This window comes from Phycodurus eques, chromosome 5, assembly GCF_024500275.1.
Source record: "Phycodurus eques isolate BA_2022a chromosome 5, UOR_Pequ_1.1, whole genome shotgun sequence".
NCBI lineage: Eukaryota > Metazoa > Chordata > Actinopteri > Syngnathiformes > Syngnathidae > Phycodurus > Phycodurus eques.
This window is the reverse complement of record NC_084529.1, coordinates 29,909,060-29,928,903: the sequence shown is the minus strand read 5'-3', so window position 1 is coordinate 29,928,903 and position 19,844 is coordinate 29,909,060. Positions and strand designations below refer to the sequence as shown.

At 41.4% G+C, this 19,844-nt stretch overlaps 1 protein-coding gene across 2 annotated transcripts in view; it reads right to left on the bottom strand.

Moving 5' to 3' along the window:
- reln (reelin) overlaps positions 1-13,270 on the bottom strand; it is a 100,410-nt gene extending 87,140 nt beyond the window's left edge. For both annotated transcript variants that reach the window (XM_061676200.1, XM_061676201.1), the window contains exon 1: positions 12,783-13,270. In XM_061676200.1, coding sequence (XP_061532184.1) covers positions 12,783-13,035 — 253 coding nt within the window. In that variant the 5' untranslated portion in view covers positions 13,036-13,270. The remainder of the gene's footprint in view (positions 1-12,782) is intronic.
- Positions 13,271-19,844: the final 6,574 nt, after the last annotated feature.

The window sequence follows — 19,844 nt, the reverse complement described above, 5'->3', positions numbered from 1 at the left end:
CTGAGGGAATGCACAAACACAGCAACAAATTGGCTTAAGGCATGAAACCACAACCCTGTACAAATTCTGTGGAAATACAGATTTCAGCACAAATAAGGAAATACCACACATGAAAAAAAAGATTCAAACTGGAATAATACTCACTTGAGCACAAACCTCTGCCAAAGTGAGATAATCCTTAATTGGATGAGCACCAAATTGTACACGTTGATTGATTGATCATTTGCATTGAGATCAGAGATATTCACCTGGCTTTTCTCCTTGACTAACTGTAGACCCCCCACCCCCCCCCCCATATTCCCCCAAGTTTGGTTAAATCGGTCCATTCCTTTTAGTGTAACTCTGATTGTGCACACAAACAAATACAGTACCACGAGAGCATTACCTCAAAATCAATGAAAAACTGGAACATGTTAAGCAGCAGTGAAAAGCAGAAATGGACAAACATCAAGTGTTCCTCTGTCCCGTCTGACCTGCTCCACTGGGAGCTGTGCTGATAGGAAACAAGGAGATAATGAGGCCTTAGCTGTCAATCGTAGAATCTCATTGCCTCTCTCTCACACCGAGGGGCAAACCCTGCAAGGTCCTACTTGGCGACGCTAAGCGACTTGACCTCCTTTCCTTCTTTCTCACAGCTGGACTTTCCCCAACCTCCCATTACCCCAGCGCTACCTCATAACTTAGCGAGCTGAGACCACACAACCCATGACAGTGAGGAATTGGCGAACTGAATGCGAAACTGTCTGGCTCTGTTCCAGTTTTAGGAAGAGACAATACCGTTTTTAATAATTTGGCACAAAAAGTAAAGTTGTGTTTATTTTAGACTAAGAGCTAGCAAGCATTGGCAAAACAACGTGTTCCCACAGCTCGGCTAACGTTGTGAACTAAAAAAAAATATTAAATAAGTAATGATAACAACTGAAAAAATACACCTTACCTAAACAGATTTTTATTTTTTTCCCCCAATGCCAGAAGCTTGTGGCTCTTAGGCTGGCACTAGACAATGCATTTGCTCATGGATGGGAAAAAGCTTGCATCTCTGAATCTGTTGCTCCATTGTCATCAATGCTCCATGTTGCAGCTGTCCCTATTTTTTTGCACATCATAAATCCCCAAGATCTCAACCACACAATTACGCAATCAAGGTCTCGACTTTTACCTCTCTCTTTTAATGTCTTCGTTATATCGTGTCGTCTTTCACGGACGTTGATCAAAGTAGAAAGCCTATTTTGACAAGAGTAAGGAGTAGAAAGATATCAGTGTTCAAATATAGGGAGTAAAAGTAACAAGTCCTTGGAAAAACAAAAACTTAAGAATAGATAAGGAAACTCTGATTAGGTACAGTCATAAAGTATTTGTACTTCATTATTTCCCACCACTGAGTTTGACCAACACTACTGCAGAAACCCACTAAACATTAATTTGCAGGACAAATGCCTTTTGGTACTTCAAGGCATGCAGATCCAACATGCTATATTGCTAAGCCACCAAACATAAGATGCAAATCACTGACTACTGACCACTATCCTTGAGGTTTGCAGTTTATAGGATATGGCAAGACTGATTTCTAGCTGTTTATTTACAGTAACTCTTCGGTTCAAGGCAGGTTCATAGAGGTCACATTGACTGTAAAATAGCACAAATTCTGTACAAATCAAAGCATAATTTCCTTCCAGAAATTTTTTTTTTTTTTTAAAGAAAACCTCTCCAGATCCATTCAATCAGGAAATCACTGATATAGAACCTGTATGATAAAATGAAGTCTGGTAGAAGATCTCAAAAGGCTGCAAAAAAATGCCACGATGTAAAGAAATTCGAGAGGAGACCTTAAATCAAGTAATTGACAACTATCAGTCCGGAGAGGGTTACAAAGCAATTTCTAAAGCTTTAGGATTCCAACAAACCACGGTGAGAGCCATTGTCCACAAATGGAGGAGTCATGGAACAGTGGGGTGGCCAGTCAACAAAATTTATCCAAGATCACAGCGAGGACTCATCCACGAGGTCACAACACTGTAGTTTGTGTATGTCTAAACTACAAAGAATTTTTACTTCCATGCAATCAATCAACAAATTAGCGCAGCAGCTCAAAGAACAGACATCAACTAAAGTTCCATTAACAATAACTCATTATGTGACTGGTTTCAATAGTGGTTAGTCATAATGATTAATATGTTCAGGTAGTCAAGACAGCACACAGATGTCATTCAGCATTAAATGATGAGTCTAATTTATTTTGTCATTCTTGAAGCCCGACAAGAGTTAGGCTGTTGATGGAAGTAGAAGATATCCTGCTTACTGGAAAGGAAACAGGGATATTTGGTATGGCTTCCTGGCGTCAAAGGTTACAGATCATGGCCAACTTAGTGTACTATTGACATTTGTAAAATTGCCTCCATCGCCTTTAGGAATAAAACGATTCAGTGGAATAGAGAAAGGCAGAAGTGAGCAATGTGAAGGGGGGGGGGGGGGGGGGGGGGTTGCAAGTAGAGGGGAGGGATTGAGTTGTGATTTCGAGTGTTAAATGGAGTAATTAAAGACAGCAAGATGGTGGATCAATTTAAAAGCCTTTGTCTTTATATCTAATTTAATTGCTCTAATTAGACAACCATAGTGGTAATTAACATAGTCAGGCTGTATAAATTTCAAGCCCTTTTTCTTAACTTCTACCTTCTCCTCATGTCAGATGTTCTCCACATTGAGCGAATAAGAGCAAAAATTATTCTATACAGTGGCAACTGTCCACTTCAGAATTATAAATCCTGATCAAGTTTGTATTATTTCTGTGCCAGATATGTAAATGAACCAAAGAATCCACCAATTAATTAAAAAAAAAAGGATGATGCACTGCACAGTTGTATAATAATGACATCCATAAACAATTGTCTCTCCATCATAATGTACTGTTTTTTTTTTTTTGGTGCCATCCAGCCATCAATTTTTTTATACCGTGTATCCTCATTAGGGTTATTGTTGAGGTGGATCCCAGCTAAAATTACACTCTGAACTAGTCACCTAGTCCAATCATAGGGAACATAGGCTATGTTCATAATGCCGGTCAATTCAGATTTTTTGGGGCCTAATCTTTAAATGTATCATGAATTTTTCTTGTGAACAGTACAATTTAGATGTTTTTTTTTAAATAAGACGCAGGCATCTTTCGAATGTGGATATAAATGGGATATGTATCGATGTGAGTGCAGTCTAGACACTCATCCTACCTATATGTCATCAAAAGGCGAAAAACGCCACTTCGTGTTATTCAACAAAACGGACGTGCGACAAGCAACGGCGGACGAAGGAGCAGAAAACACTCAGTCGCGAAAAGAAGATGCTTTAGAAGTGATAAATGTATGGGGGGAACTGGGCAGTTCAAGAACAAAATCCTTGAAATTGCCACAAATGCATCATGGGACCTACACACAGGACCATATTTACTTCTGTAAACACACAGCGTCTCATGTTTGTGTGAATCTGCAATGTGACGTTTTTGTTTTTTTGCGCGTACGTGTCATGTCATTCCATCCAATTTAGAAGTCGCATTTGTTTTTGTAAAGTGAGCAACTACATAAAAAGATCGGTTTTAACAAAAAAATCCTAATTGGCCATCATGCCCTGTAGTGTGAATTTAGTGTCGGAAACAAACAATCATTCACAGTTACTTTCAGAATTTTGGACACTCACATTCACACCATAGGACAATTTATAGTCTTAAATGTTATTATTTTTATTTATTTATTTATGTGGGACAAGCCAGAGTAACTGGAGAAAGTCCATGCAAGCATGGTGAGTACAAACCAACTCCACACATCAGGCTGGCAGATTCGAATCACCAATGTCAGAACTGTGAGGCAGACGTGCTCACTATTTCATTTTTGGTGCTTTCCCATTTCCAATTCTTGGTTGACAAATCAATAAATAGCAAGTTTTTAGCTTTACAGCTATCGTATCATTGGTTGGCCTCCCAAACAAACGGTGCTACAAGATGATATGGTTTGGAATTGTTGTTTTAGTGCGCTTCGAGACAAGACAGTAAAGACGTGTCTCGTACCAAAACTGTACTGAGCTAACTGATGACACAAATCTGTGGGGTATGGAGTTATATATCCTTTTTGTGGGGGTGGGAGGTATGTCACAACAGAGTATTAGGAGAATTTGATATTTTCCAACCCCTGTAAATACCATCCCCCTCACCCATATTGTCACTTTGGACAGGAGGACGGGTGAGCTATGCATCCGAGGGGCTGTGTAATCTGCCTCTGCCAGCCTGCCAAGTCGAGCCAGAGTGGGCCAGGCTTTTTGAGGGGGGCCAGTGCTGGAAAAAGGGGGGCGTAGGGCTGAGGCTAATCCGTCTGCGCCACACGCCGAGTCACCAGCACCCTGCTAGTTGCACCACGTAGCCTACTCTGTCGTGGGTCTCCTGAGGCACTACAAGGCCCGTTGAATGCTATCAGCACAGACGACACGTTGCCCCCCCCTCCGATTCCCCCTCAAGCGGGGATTACTGAGCTGTCAATGAAGGAACCAGGGGGAGGTTCTACAGTGGGCGCAAAAAGTGGCAAAAGGAGGTGTACAATCCACCAACAGGAACTTCATTCTCTGTAAGGAACAGGCTGTGGGTAAAGTTGACATTTCAAGCAAAGACAGCTAGGAAATCACCGCATAAACAACACGAGGAGCACTAATGGTGACCAGGAGGGAGGAGATGGTTTGAAAAGCATCCATCACATTTCAAGTGCACCCTAAGGACACTTAGCAGTCCTCGAGGACAACGAACACAGCGCCATTGTTATGAAGTAGGCATTGGCATGACTTTGCATAAACACACACTATAGTTATAGTAATGTGTGCGTGTGTGTGTGTGTGTGCGTGTGTGTGTTGAAAAACAACAAAACAATGGGAGAGGAAGAGGAGAGGTAATATATGTGCCACTGAAAATTTAAAGGGGGCACAAATCGGAAGAGCACTTAAAGACCACGATTGTGCTGTAATGATGGGGTTGATCGAAAGAAACACAACGATACTGCAATATCACTAAAGAAGGGGAAACTTTTTGAAACTCTCTCTCATTAAAGAGAGAGAGTTTCTCATTCTCATCAATTTATTTTATTTAATTTTACTTTTTATGTCCTTTTATCAGGTTTGCGAGATAACCTTGTTTGGAAATGCCCAAAATGTCCTTTTCCAAGCTATTGTACTTGGTCGCCAGTCAGTCTCAGGGAACATATGCAGTAGATCAGGGTTGTCGAGCTCATTTTGTCAAGGGCCACATTGTAGTTATGATTTTGACAGTGAAACCATATGAATTTTTAATTCCCTCATCATATTATTAAATATACACAACAAATTGATGGATAACTAGTTTTGAAATCACAACTCAAGCATAATAGTTTGTTATTATTGTTCAAATTACCATATTTTCACGACCTTAAGGCGCACTTAAAAGTCTTACATTTTCTCCAAAATGGACGGGCCGCCCTATAATGCGGCACGCCTTATGTGTGCACCGAGTTCCATCCATCCATCCATCCATCCGTTTTCTGAGCCGCTTATCCTCACAAGGGTCGCGGGTGTGCTGGAGCCTATCCCAGCTGTCATCGGGCAGGAGGCGGGGTACATCCTGAACTGGTTGCCAGCCAATCGCAGGGCACATACAAACAAACAACAATTCGCACTCACATTCACACCTACGGGCAATTTAGAGTTGTCAATTAAACTACCACGCATGTTTTTGTGGGGGGAATCCGGAATGCCCGGAGAAACCCCACGCAGGCGCGGTGAGAACATGCAAACTCTACACAAGCTGGGCCAGGGATTTGAACCCCGGTCCTCAGAACTGTGAGGCAGATGCTCTAACCAGTAGTCCACCGTGCCCCCTTAACCGAGTTCCAAAATCTGTCAATGTTGTTGCGTGACTTTGATGAGCACTCCACTTGACTGACTGGAAGCATTTCCTACCGCCACGCTGCTTATATAGAGGTAAGACGGACGTGACTGAGGACAGCATGCGGACCATGCCTGCGCCCAATAATACGGTCTGTGTTATATACAGAAATAGACCCCGTAACTGAGACTGCGCCTTATGGTCGTGAAAATACGGTGCTGTATGCTTTATATTGTCACTGTCCAGCGCAAATTTTTCACAAATTGATACTATTGCTCTGTACCCATGTCATGTCTTTTTAACCAATTTAAAGGGTTGAAATGGCTGGGAAAATATCTATTAACTCTCTTGAACACTCAACCGGAAGAGAAATGTTGTAAAACTCGACCTTTTCCCTCACTCTGTGGGAGCCATGTGGCATTATGATGATTTTTATTTTTTGAGACAATCCCAAGTGAAAATAGTTAGTTTTACATACAGTACATTTGAGTCAGCCTTTTTTGCTAAACATTGATCGCTGTAATGCTTCGCTGCAGAAGAATCTGGTAAGCCATGACGGTATTTCAGCCTATTAAACTGCCCAGTTAGCTAATTGTTTTATTTATTGCAACACTCGAGGCTCTGCAACCTTTAAAAAGATTTTCGTGATGTCCTACTATTTTAGTCAATGACAGCATAATAAATTAGTGATTATTTTTTATTGGGTGTTTTTTTGCATATTAAATTAGTGACTGAGGATGATTTTGGGGTGGTGTTGTGTTTATGTTGGTGTGCAACAGTATATTTTGATTAGTAGATTTTTTTTTTTTTTATTCCTGAAAATCAGTGACTTTGGAGATGTTCATCGCTAAAAAACATCAAGTGGACTTAAGCAGACTTAAGAAGAGAATTAATTTTTTTCATGAACAACAGCAATGTTTTTCTGCATTCAAACCATAAAAGTGCAAAGCGTTGGTTTTTGAAATTTGTGTTAATGTGTATGCAGCCTAAAACGTAATCCTTCACAAACCACAAAGAGACACAAGAAAGCAAATGCATGCTTAGCCTGTGGCAGCCTTGCATGTATCTGCGCAGCCCGGTTTGTAAGTCAACAGACACGTTCACTCTTCGACATCCTGAAAATACTTGCACCCACTCATCTGCCCACTCATGGAAGTTACTGAAAACACAATTTTCATTTGCTTGTTAAGAGCCTGCATGTTTCGGCTGAAAGAAACAAACCAAAAAAAAGAATCCATTGAGGAAACGGACAATAAAAAATGTAAGAGCTCAGCGCCGCTTGCCTAAGTAAGACTGGAGGAGGAACACACCTCATCACACAGATGCACTCACTGGCTTCTTGCTTTTCTTGCAAACCTGCACCACACATGCAGCATTGTGGCAGTCGCTAACACAATAAAGTGATTGGAAGAGATTCTTTGTGCTCCGAGGTTCCAGGAATTCAACATAAGTTCTCCAACTTTTCCAGAGCGGAACCTACTGACTGCTACTGTACATACATTTCAATCAACTGCCAATTAGACCCTTGGGCACGAGGAAAATGAAAGACTCCTAGTCCTGCTATCATGTCCTTTTGCAACACTGATATAACAAATTCTAAAAGCCTGATAATCAGGACATATCTGTTTAGCTAGCGGAACATCTGACCTGTCTCTTTGTAATGATGGATCACCCGCTATGAGCTGAGAGCTGTCTGCACGGCCAAGCGTGCACGTGACAAAGGGAAGATTTCAAATGCATATCCATTCTCATTTCTCGCCCATCTGCTCCTCCACACAAAAGAAACGGACATATCCCAGCGAACACAATGCTCTTTAAATGCTTCATCATTCATTGTCCACATAAACTGAACACCCAAACGCACGCAGCACGCCCATACAAATACGTAGTACTGCACTTGACACACTTCCCCCGACTCAGTGAAGTGACCTATTCAGACAAAGCAGTAGGAGGCTGAGTGACTGAAGAGCTGGGAAGTTAATGAATTCAAAGGGTTTGGAACACTTTAAAGTGCAAGTATGCGCTGCGTGTTGGTTTTCCTTTGCTCACAGGAGAAACCCATTAAACCATTAGCCCCTGTCCCCTCTCCACTTGCTTCGCTCTTGCCTACTTTCAGTCTCCCCAGTTCCCCGAAATTGGATGACTGCATGCAAACTAGGCCAGGCTTTTGTTGGTCCACGGGCCAATTCTTGCAACAGCTCTTTTTAAGTGAGCACGTGCTTCGGAGAAGTGAGAAACTGACCTAAAAAAAAAAAAAAAAAAAAAAAAGAAAAAGGGTGAGACGTCAGCAATCAGACCCTTACCAGCGCTCAAGGTTCTTAGGAGCTGGTTTGGGCGACCATGACATTCAACAGGATACTGCCACAACAGACTACAGCATTGCTATTTTGGCATGTAACGACTTAAAGATGAGAGATGTGCTTCCTCGACATCTCTGTGTGGCTTTACTGATAGGACCGAGTGCCTGGTCTGCTTTCCCAAAGCCTAAACAAGGCCTTGTGCTGCTGACCTTTACTTCAAAGTGGCTGGCATGTTGTTCTTCAGACCTAAGTCAGCAGAAGGTTTGCAGAAAAAATAAGAAGAGACGCATAACCTATAATGAAAGTGTTTGGCTGGAAAACAGCTGAAAAGATTGACTATCATCTGTCAGGTGATCATGGGAAGAGCTGATGGCATTTGAAGAGATTTTCTTTTATTTTCCTAAGTTCCCATTAACGATGTCATTTTGTGGAAATGTACATTTTACCGTTTCTGATTTAATAACCTCTAAAAATCTAATCTAATCTAATAATTTGGCACTGCAAGAATCTGGAGGAGTGTGACCCTTGCATAAACCACTGGCCAGCAGTTCTTTCATATGGGACTGAGAATCTGGGCCTGAGTTTTTGTTGCCCTTTCAGATATTTAGCGCAAATCAGGAGAATGTCCATGCCAGACATGTTCTCACACACCAGAAATTGTATTTTTGTTGTATTTTGAAGGCGTCGCCAGGGCAAGCAAGGATTTATTCTGTGGTCACCCAGTCAGTCTGTTCATGATTTGGACACAAACAATAGAGTCTTTTGCCGTTCCCAGTGTTTGTTGAAACATGCAGCTCCTCCAGTTATTCTTTTCACAATGTGTGTTTGAAAGCACCAACAGAGTAGCCACGTCCAAGGACTATCAACTGAGATCGCCTGTAGTGGAGATGAACAGTTGACTTGCATTAAACTAATGCATGATCGTAGGAGACAACAATGTAGCTTGCCAGACATTCTCATATTGTTTATGATACAGCATATGTACCATACAAGTTGTTACACAAAGCCAGGTTCGAATAAAAAGGTCAGCTCAAATGAAACTGGTAACTTTTCAATGACATTCAATCTATAAGGAAAAAATATCCAACATAACCAAAATTGGAGAAAGGGATCGCATTTTCGGCCCATGTTGTGTTCTTGGATTCCGTTTTAAACCCACGATATTTGAACATCCGATAAAAAAAAAACTGTGACTCGCGTCCTGCAAACAAAAAAAATTATGCAGCAACAGAGAGATGACTGAAACTGAAACAAATGAATCCCGTGTCATTACCCATTAAGATACAATTAAGTCATATCGTGTGTAAAAACAAATATTGTATGCCATTATTAAGCATGAAGACGCCAACACTGTATGCAAATTGGACGTTCTGAAAACAAAAGACCAAAACCACCTGAGCCAGCTATTTAGATGCTACAAAGACAAAAAAAAAAAGAAGACATCCTATTGGGGTTCTGTGCAGACATATCCTGACACAACAACTGACCACGTCATGTCAAACAAGTGGGCAACGAAGAAACTGCAACAAATGAATTCATGTAACAAAAAGCAACCAGCACATCCATTTTCCAGCTTATTCGGACACCTCACCACCATTTCCCCATTAATTGTTTCCATTGTGCTCTCAATTTGATGGGTCTTAAAAAAAAAAAACCATTGGCAATGTTATCTAAGGTAATTAGTATCAATTTAAGATGAAGTGCCCTGAGATTTCTGTTGCTTCCTGCAAACGTGTTGCTGCATGGGGAGCATTTCTACTGTTGTGATAATAGGTAACAAGAGTGATAGAGTAGAAGGGCAATTGTGAACAATAATGTGTCAAAAAGCCCTACTTTGAGGTAAATGGAGGATGGTGTACTGTATGAGGATATAAATGGAGGTGGGTTGTCATTTATTTATTTTGTTTTACTTTTCAGTCCAGGCCACAGTGTCTCAAAAGCTAAAAAGTGACGTTAAATTCTTCAGTGGGCTCCTTTATCCGGATCTGCACACAATTTGCAGTTTCACTCTGTTTTCTGTCTTCTAGAGAACAAACCAACCAACACGTCACGAGTGTAGCAAATGCATCTTGAATGGACCTGTTGGTTATTTTGAGGACAGCTCAGATCTCCGCGTGACCTTACTGCGCTTCCCTCATGAAGATAAGGGCAGATGTAGGCAGTGTGATTGAATGTGTGAGTGACACTTGCTGTTGTCAGGCATGAACCTAAAGCACGCATAATCTTTTCATTGCTTCTTCTCTTTAGTTCCCAAGAACTCTTATTTCTCTCACACATTTTATTTGTCCACCACAATCCTGGCAATAGTTGCAGCACAGGCAGTAACCTTTCTTGGCCATCGCATTCTGATAACTTAATACAGTAATCTACAGCACACACACACACACACACACACACACACATAGTGCACGGCCCACACATCTCAGTCTTATCGCTCCAAAGCAACAAAGGAGGAGGCAGAGAGGTCAGGTCAGAGACTGAATTACAGGAAAGCAAATGGACCGCGCAGAATCTTACTTCTTCTTGGCTCGAAAGCTCTGATGTTTTTGTTAGACTTTCCCCTCTTGTCTCCGCCACGAAAAGGTTCACTAATCCATTTTTGTCACCCAACTTCTTCCGTAAACACCCTGAGATAGCATTTCTTCAATGTTCTGTTTTACAAGCCTTCGCCAACCACATTGCCAGCATCTCTGTTGACTGCCACCCACCATTTCCTCATCTAGATCACACATTGCTTTTAGGAGATTAAACCACAACTAACCCAAAACGTGAGGGCCATCCGTCCCGGAAAAATGATGAGTAAAAGGCAATTTAGATCAAGCCAAGCCAAATACATGACAGCTATGTATCTAGAAATGCACATGAAATAATAATAACAGTAAACCTTAAGATTTACATGAAGTCACCGGGAAGGATTGTGATTGTGTCGTTGGGCAAGGAGGCACATACGTGTCTGTGAATTTAATACCCAGACGAAGCTCTCAAACCAAAATATTCCTTCCACTCTGACATTTGGAAGTGGGAGTGTGCACAGATATAACCAGTTCAGTCAAAAGAGGCAAAAAGAAATATTGCTCAACTTTGTATACAGCCAGCCATGTTTCACTTGTTCACTTGCCATTCAGCCTTCCATCCTCTCGAAGTCAAAACCACAAAAATTTAACAATGAGCCGCCATCGTGGGCCAAAACCTGGGACGGAAAAGAAAAGTGAGCCGCTTGGAAGCCTGTCATTTTTCCGTGGAAGCCTCGCTGCTCCTATCTTATCTTCTCAATCCTCTCATCGTCATTCAAATCTCCTCCTCACTCCGCGGCCCTATTTAAATCTCTCCCTCCTCCCAGTCCGCCGCGTTTATAATGCTAATTATTTAAACCTCTCTGCGCGCACCATCCCTCCCATCCAGCCGCCAGTTATTCCAAATCTCTCCCTACAAGCCCCAGTTAAAAGGTGCTTGACTCAAAGCTTGATAAAACTGATTCTTCCAGACGACTGGCTTTTCCTGAACTCATTTTCTTCTTGGCCTTCACCTCTTCCTTCCCAACAAACTGTGTTGAACAGATCCTATTTGAATTCAAGAAGTTGATTTGTTCCGATAAAACAATGTAGCTAATCAAGCCAGGACGAGTGTTAGAAGTCAGCCACATAAAATGAAATGAAACCAAAGAGGAAGAACACAGAAAAAGTGTATATTATTTTACTTTGAGAGTGAGATCAAATCTGTAATAATAAATCAAATTTGTATACACATGACTCTTGAGGAGAGGAGAGTAGCATGGGAACGTGACCTCTGTAGAACTGCGCTGGCCCGTGAGGGTCACTGTCCCCAGTGTTAAGTAAGTTACGAGAGCCAGTGCTGAGCAGTGGCGACACAGTCGGAGCAATCATGGGGGATCACTTTTCCACAACCAGGTGCCAGCGCATCCGCGTGGGAAAAGCCCTGTTAATCTGTCTTCCTCTCGCACCCAAGGACGCTTTCGCTAAACCGAAATCTTTAGCATTTTCTGCACTTTTACTCTCTTTGTCCATAGCCGTTTGCAGCGTTTGCACGCACGCACGCACGCTCTGTCTCTCTCTCGCTCTCTCGTTCAGTTCTCTGATCATGTAGAGAAGCTGCCTACGCATGGAGCATCCGGATCACAGATTAGTCAAACACCAAAGCTACTTTACACACTGAACAAGTCCAAATCAGTATCACTATTTTTTTTTTTTTAACAATTACATGAACAATGCTTCCAAACAACAACCACTTGATCCAAACTGCACTCGCACACCAGCAACAATAGAAAAAAAGTGCAAATCACCTGGAAAAATAATTTGTATTTTTGCCTATAAACACAAATGTGTGTCATTTGAGATCAGTTTGTATGTTCCTTGATGCTTGTCCTTTGTCCCTCCAATGAATAGTTGTTGTTTTTTTATAAACTGCGAAAATAACTATGACTGATTGTTTTAAATGGTTGACTATTCAGACAACAAAACAACAGAAAACATGAATTCACATTTCATAATAAGTAAAACTCACAATCACAATAAGAGAATGCATATAAAATTCAACAATAAAGGGTAAGCTTTATTTCACATTAAAACAAATGGACACACCTTGGTATTCCTGTCCTGGGGTGTAGGCGGTGGGGTTACCCAAGATCTGGATGGTGAGCAGCATCTCACCCCCACCTTCCGCCACCCCAACTCCATCCAGCTCTGCGTGATGGGTGCACAGGAAGAAAAAGGGGTTGAACCGGGGGTAAAAACTTGCAGGGGGCACCCCGAAGTCCACGCTGCTGCTCCCCAGGACCAGGGCCAGCAGGGCACAGCCGAAGGCGCCCCCGAGAGAGGCCCACGGCGTGGCCATCTGCCCTCAAAGAGTGAGAGCGAGATGTGTAAATTTGAGGAGAGTGATGAATGAATGGGAGCAAAGCGGACTCAGGTAGCTGGAGTCCAGGGAGACGCTTCTGGAGTCCACTGATGAATAAAAAGTCCAAAAGTGCGTGCGAGTGTGTGTGTGCTGCGATATTGTGTCAAAGTATGAAAAACTGTGGAAGAAGCTCTGTTCCTCTGTTGCTTCCTCTCCCTGTCCTACCTTCACTCAGGGAGTTGAGAGCTTCGTTTGCGCTGTCCTGCTCCAGTGTTTAAATACCTCACCCCCTCCCCGTGGCTCCCTCTCTCCTCCCTCTCTTGCGCTCGCCTCGCTCCAACACCAGCTCCTCGCGTGCTGTTAGAGCGCCATGAGACGGCCTCCTCTCTCCCCTCTCCTCCTCCCTCCTCTTCGGTGTCTATCACTCTGCCTTTTGCTTAAGCCCTTCCTGGTCCTGTCTTCTCCACAGAGTCTTCAAGCCTCACTGAAGCACTGCTTTGGCACCCTTGGAACACTTTTGAGACCTGAGATCTTCATGCAGCTTAGTGTGTTCAAGTCTAACCAGCCACATGGCAGATTCCTCTCACTCTCCTCTCTCTTCCCTTTGTCTTTTTGCCCATCCACCAGACTGTCTGCTCCTTTCCCACCCTCTATCACACCTCTTTTCCTCCCACTTTCAATCACCCGTTTTTGCAACCTCTCCATCTCTCCTCCCCTCTTCAGCAAAACTAGTTTGTTTTTCCTCTCCCCCTCTGTTGCGCCTTTCATGGCTTTTCCATCAGAATCTCCTTTTCCACGGGATTCTCCAACTCTCCCCCCACCTCTTCAAATGAAGCCACCGCTCCAGCACATGCAGACACCAGCCATAATGCCGCTTGGTAACCCCCACTGGGTCTTACTGATAGATGAGCATTTCGCATGCACAGTGTACACACCCAACGCATCTCCCCTTCCTCATTTTAATCCTCACACGCATGTTCCCAAATGAGGACACAACGATCTGTGCAGTTCAAGGCCATGCACAGACATCGCATTAGCAACAATAAGAGCACACAAGCAGCCTCTGCCAAGTCTTAAACACCATTGAATGGCTACAGTTTTGATGTATTCTGGATCAACTGAAACAGAAGATTTATCCATCCATCCATTTTCTGTACCGCTTATCCTCACTAGGATCGCGGGCGTGCTGGAGGCTTGCCCAACTATCTTTGGGCGAGAGGTGGGCTACATCCTGAACTGGTCGCCAGCCAATCGCAGGGCACATAGAAACAAACAACCATTGGCACTCACATTCACATGAGCGGGCAATTTTGTCTTCAATCAACCTACCGTGCAGGTTTGTGGGATATGGGAGGAAACCGGAGTGCCCTGAGAAAACTCACCCAGGCACGGGGAGAAGATGCAAACTCCACACAGGCAGAGCCGGGATTTGAACCCCGGTCCTCAGAACTGTGAGGCAGATGTGTAACCAGTCGCTCACTGGGCCTCCCATAATATTTATGATAAGCAAAATAAAGATACACAAATTTTCAGTGGAAATTGACAGACAAAAGTGTCTTTTCCTTCCCAGCTTTACCCTATTCGGGGTTCCCGTTTTGGATGACACTCCAAATGTTCCTTAAGGGCTCTCCTTTTCATCTATTTCTTCCTCACTGCATTTGTTTATGACTCATTTCAATATAAATTGTGGCATAGGTTTGACAGGCCGATGCCCTTTCTGACTCCAACCCTCCTTAGCACTAAGTTGGGCTGGTTTGAGATTCTGCCTGGCAAAGATTCTGCCTGGTAAACAAACATATGAGCACAACTGTGTGTTTTCTCATTTACTAAATAAAAGTAGGGCTGTGAATTTCAAATTAAGAGCAAGTAAATAAAAATAAAGTATTACGTGTTCAAATAAAGTGTTTAACTTCAGAATAATTATTTGAAAAAACTAACAAAACATAGAAAATACATCATGTTTTGATCATATGTGTAGAAGAAAAATCATGCATTGTAAAAATGCATTACATATAGGGCTAAGTGTTTTACAGAATTTCGAGGTCAACTTTGGGGGTGCGTATTATACATGGGTGCGCATTATACACGAGGCATTACCGTGATTTTCTATATTTTGAATGAATATATGAAAAGCGTCTCTTACTTCAATAAAAACACCATCAACTGAGTTTTTGACAATTAATCGATTATGTTGAGCCATAATGGGAACATACAATACCACGAAGAAAAGCTGTCCATCATAATCATCATGAGTTTGTTTACTGACTCCCCTAATTTTAGATTGGACAACCTGTGAAGTACGTGTGAGATCAGGTTGGGGTCTGCTGACTGTATGATGTGGTTAAATGCACACAAACACACAAAGGATCAAGCTGGACACACACTCTGGTTGGCTGTGTCATGTCCAAACAGACAGACTGACCTGCAGCAGGAACAGATTCAGGCCAGATGCTTTCACATGGTTAAATGAAGTTAAATGCATATGTAATCTCAAACAAACCCCACATTGTAACCTTGCCTATGTCTGCTTTTTTCTTTTTTGCTTGACAACATAGAATAGTTTATTTTTCGATTTTAAAAGTGAAGCAATTCACCTGCCAGACGAGCTGCTTCTCCAACACCCACTCAAGCCAGCATGTGTGTCCACACACAGGAAGATTGGCAGGCAGGAAAACATGTATAAAAGCCTCACTTCATCTGTCTTTCTATTCCAACATGGAGGTCACGTATCATTATGAAATAACTAAATAATGTCTGCTATGACAAAATACAAAATGTGGACGACACATGAACACGTAACTTCTCCAATTGCTCACTGAATGATGTAAAAGCTGCTCTCGTTGGTCAACAACAGCGTATGCTTGTCCACTACTGTGATAGATTGAATGCAGGCGTCACATTTGTGACAACAGGTGAATGTTGTCAGCTGTGGATGGATCATTTAACATTTAATTTGTGTGGTTCAGACTTAACCCAGACCCTTTCTGCATGACATCAGCAGACGAAATGAAGTGATGCAAATAAACCTGAAAGAGTGCGACAAGGAGGAGGTGTGCTACTATTTCAGGAGTTTGTTCTACTATGTTGTAAACCCATGTTAAGCATTAGTACTCCACTGCTGTGATGATAAAGTGACACAGCGTATATAGTCCAAAGAGGCGCTAACTTTTCCAAGGATGTGTAATCCCAGTGGTTCCACAAGGTCAACTGGATGGACCAGTGTGTCGGGATTGAGGAGAAGGGTGAATGGTTATCTCACTTGCAGCCAGCCCTCAAACTTGTTATCATTAAGCACTTTTAATTAACTTGCTGGCAAACTTCTTAAAGAGCTCAGGCTGGAAGTTTTTAATGCATCGCTCAGACTATATACCTTTCTGTCATGTTGCCATGCTTCAATAGCAGGATGGAGACCACCATGTAAAAAATGATTTAGCGTTTTAGAAAAAAAAAATCTTATCACCAAGATTCAGTGTGAGGTGGCAATTAATGGGAACAGACATTTGACCGAATTTTGTAAATAGCTGGCTGCAAATGTACACACACTTGTTTTCGAGTGATCAGTTGTGGTCCATGATTGATTTGACGCCATTACAGTGAACCCCCACTAAATTGCGCATTTTCATTCATTGCAAATTTTTAAGCAATAATTGGGGTGGGGGGGGGGGGTTATACAGGCAAGTCCGAATTTAGAGTTGTGTGCCTTTAGTGTAGTACCACGTTGTGCAGCACTGAGCTCCACTGGATGTAGATGCAGTGTAATTTAGAGGAAGAGGAAGAAGCAGACAAGATCCCCTACTAAGCTGCAGTAATAGTCATTGGTCCCACAGAGCAATATATGCCTGTGAGTAATGTTGTACTGTATGGTTTGTTTGAACATGTTGGTGTTTAAATATAACATTTTAAATTCTCGTTTGTTGTATGTGATGCTGCTCCATGTTCTAAAGTAGCAGTTGTTTGAAGGTTTATATTTAGTGTAACATTCAAGCAGTCTATGGCGTTTCACATTATACAGTATGTTAGAATTAAGCTAGCGGACCTTCGTTATTACATGGTTTGGTTGAACATTTTATTTTGTTGAAATATACAATGTTTACATTTCTTTTATGTGTCAGTTTTACAGTACACTTCAAATGGGAGTGAAAAACAAACAGATTGAAGCAAGCATGCTGTACATACAATTTTGGAACACTGCAAGCGACAGACTCTACTCTTTGTTTCTTCAAAGAGATGTCATGCAACAGTTTCCTATTTCTTGACAGTGAAAGAGTGACAACAGGTGCTAAGGAACACTTTAAAGTGTTTTAATAAGTTTAAATGTAGTGTGTGGGAGGGTCAAAACTATCTAAAAAAAAAATGATATGGTCGATCTTTGCTTTTTTTTTCACATTTCGCAGGTGGGTCTTGAAACATATAGTATGTCCCACGATAAAATGGTAAATGGACGGCACTTGTAAACGGGGTTCACCATGTTTTTATTTAAAGTTTTATTAAATTTTTATTTTGTTTGCCTCATTGCAGAAAAGGGGCATTTGAAATTTGTGATGATAAACAGCACATGTACAAGGAATAGCTGGGAAAATCTAACTTGTTTTCACTGCTGCCCTGGTTTGCTGCAAAATAAATTAAAAGAAAATGTGGTTTGGGAGAAATAAATGGACTCTGTCAAAAATTCTGATACGAAAGCCCCGAAAATAATAGAGTTGTAAATATGAATTGTGTTGTGTAGTATAACGTCGCAAAGAACAATATATTTTCGACAATGGACTCTCGGAACTTCTCCAGAACCCAGACAAAATCGGGGTGCGACAGAATCATGGCTCACCAACAGCCTTGACACCCTTTCTCCCAGTCTTGAGTTGTTTCCTTTTTTTTTTTTTTTTTTTTTTTTTGCATTTCTCTGGGATTTTTTGTATGTACATTTGTCCCTCGCTGTATCACGGTTCACTTTTTGTAGCGTCTTTGCATTGCTGATTATTTTATCATAGGCCTACTTACATTGTGGTTTGTTCGCTACATCACGGTGATTATTTTTCCACACTGACTGTTACTGCAGAGCAATGAGCCTGAGCCAGGAGGAAAGAGTGAGTAAAAGACAGAAAATGTCCAAAGTTTGGGATCATTTCACGCTTAATAAAGAAGCTAAAGTATAATGTGCCTATTGCAAAGTACAATTGGCTTAAGTTGCACAACAATGCATCGATGGAATAGTTAGCATATTTAGATAATTGAATATTGCCTACCACTCTTAGTTAGAATGAACTGTGATCCCCCCCCGTAAAAGGATCATCACAGCCGCCGGTGCACTTTCAATTGCTTTATATTGAAAAAGGTAACAAAATAAACACAAGCACATATTCACACATTGCCTGCCGTTTGCATCAACTGACGCCGTGGCACTCAACACACACAGTGGCTAATGGAGAAATTTCTCTCAAAATTATTCCCACAAATATATCCGCGATTTACAAGGGTTTTTCAGATGCACAAATACTGTATATCCGTGAGTTACGTTTTTTTCAGATCCACAAACATATCCGATTTACACGTGTTTTTCGAATCCACAACTATATCTTAGATTTACATTTTTTTTTTTAATGCGGCGCTTGCATTTATCATGATTCATCATTTGTAAATATTCAATTCTGCTTGGGAATTGTTGAAGGTGTGTTCGTGGATGAGCAGGCACGCGTATTGATTTTTGAGACAACCGTACCACAGTTTTGAAGGTATTCACACACGTAATTTGAGAAGATTGACACGCGTGGGAAGGCCCTCCCTTCAGTGTTGCTCTCGCTGTTGATGACTTAACTATAAGTCATTTTTATGGGAATCCAGCGGTCTATGGTCTGACCCTGCTGAAATCCCCGGTAAACTGACCTTGGCTGAACAAGGTTGACAACCGGCAGCCCCGTCATTAGTTAGTAAAAATAAAAATAAATCGCCTTCCTCATCTGTCAGCAAGATACACAAACCATCTTATTATTACAGCGTTTAAATAATAACAGTGGCTAGGCTAGCTCTCAATCATCTATTTTATAGTTTATACTCTCATATACATTATGTGAAACGCCAATATGAACCATAACAAAGGTTTTGAACAAACATAACCTCTAAAACGGTTTATTTGTCAAGATTTGTTAAATTATCATAAGCAACATTGTTTGACTTGACTGTTGTGTTAAGACGCCAAACAGCAAAGAGGAAATTCTAACTTTTTCATTTTTCGAAAGTTAAGCACTTTATTTTGAACATGTATAACTGTCTCTTTTTATTTACTTTATAGTGAAATGCAGCCCTACGTTTATTTAGTAAATGAGACATCATTACACAGTTGGGCTCATGTTTGAGTACCAGGCCAGAATTTGTAAGATGTGTACAATTCTTTATTATGCTCTAATATCATTATATCAGTGGCATAAAAAAACAAACATCAACAATACAATTGCTTATCATAAACGTTTTGGGGAAAATATATTGTTCTAAAAAATTTCGTGGCAGGGCTAAACACATATAATACATTGAGCGCAAGAGCAATGGATAGAAAAAAAAATATCGTAAAAACATTATAAAAGAGAGTAACAAGTGTAATACAAATCTGCAACATAGCAGGACTGCGAAGCAAGAATCGTGATATAGCGGTGGATTAGTCAATCTGTATTCTGCGATGATAAAATGCAGGGACTCATTGTCCCCAGGGCTGGGACTCATTGTTTCCATGACCTGTGCATCCCAGGACTCACATAGTCTTAAGTGTAAAATTATCTATGCATATAGTATTGATAGCATGCATAAAGCTTTCAAAATCT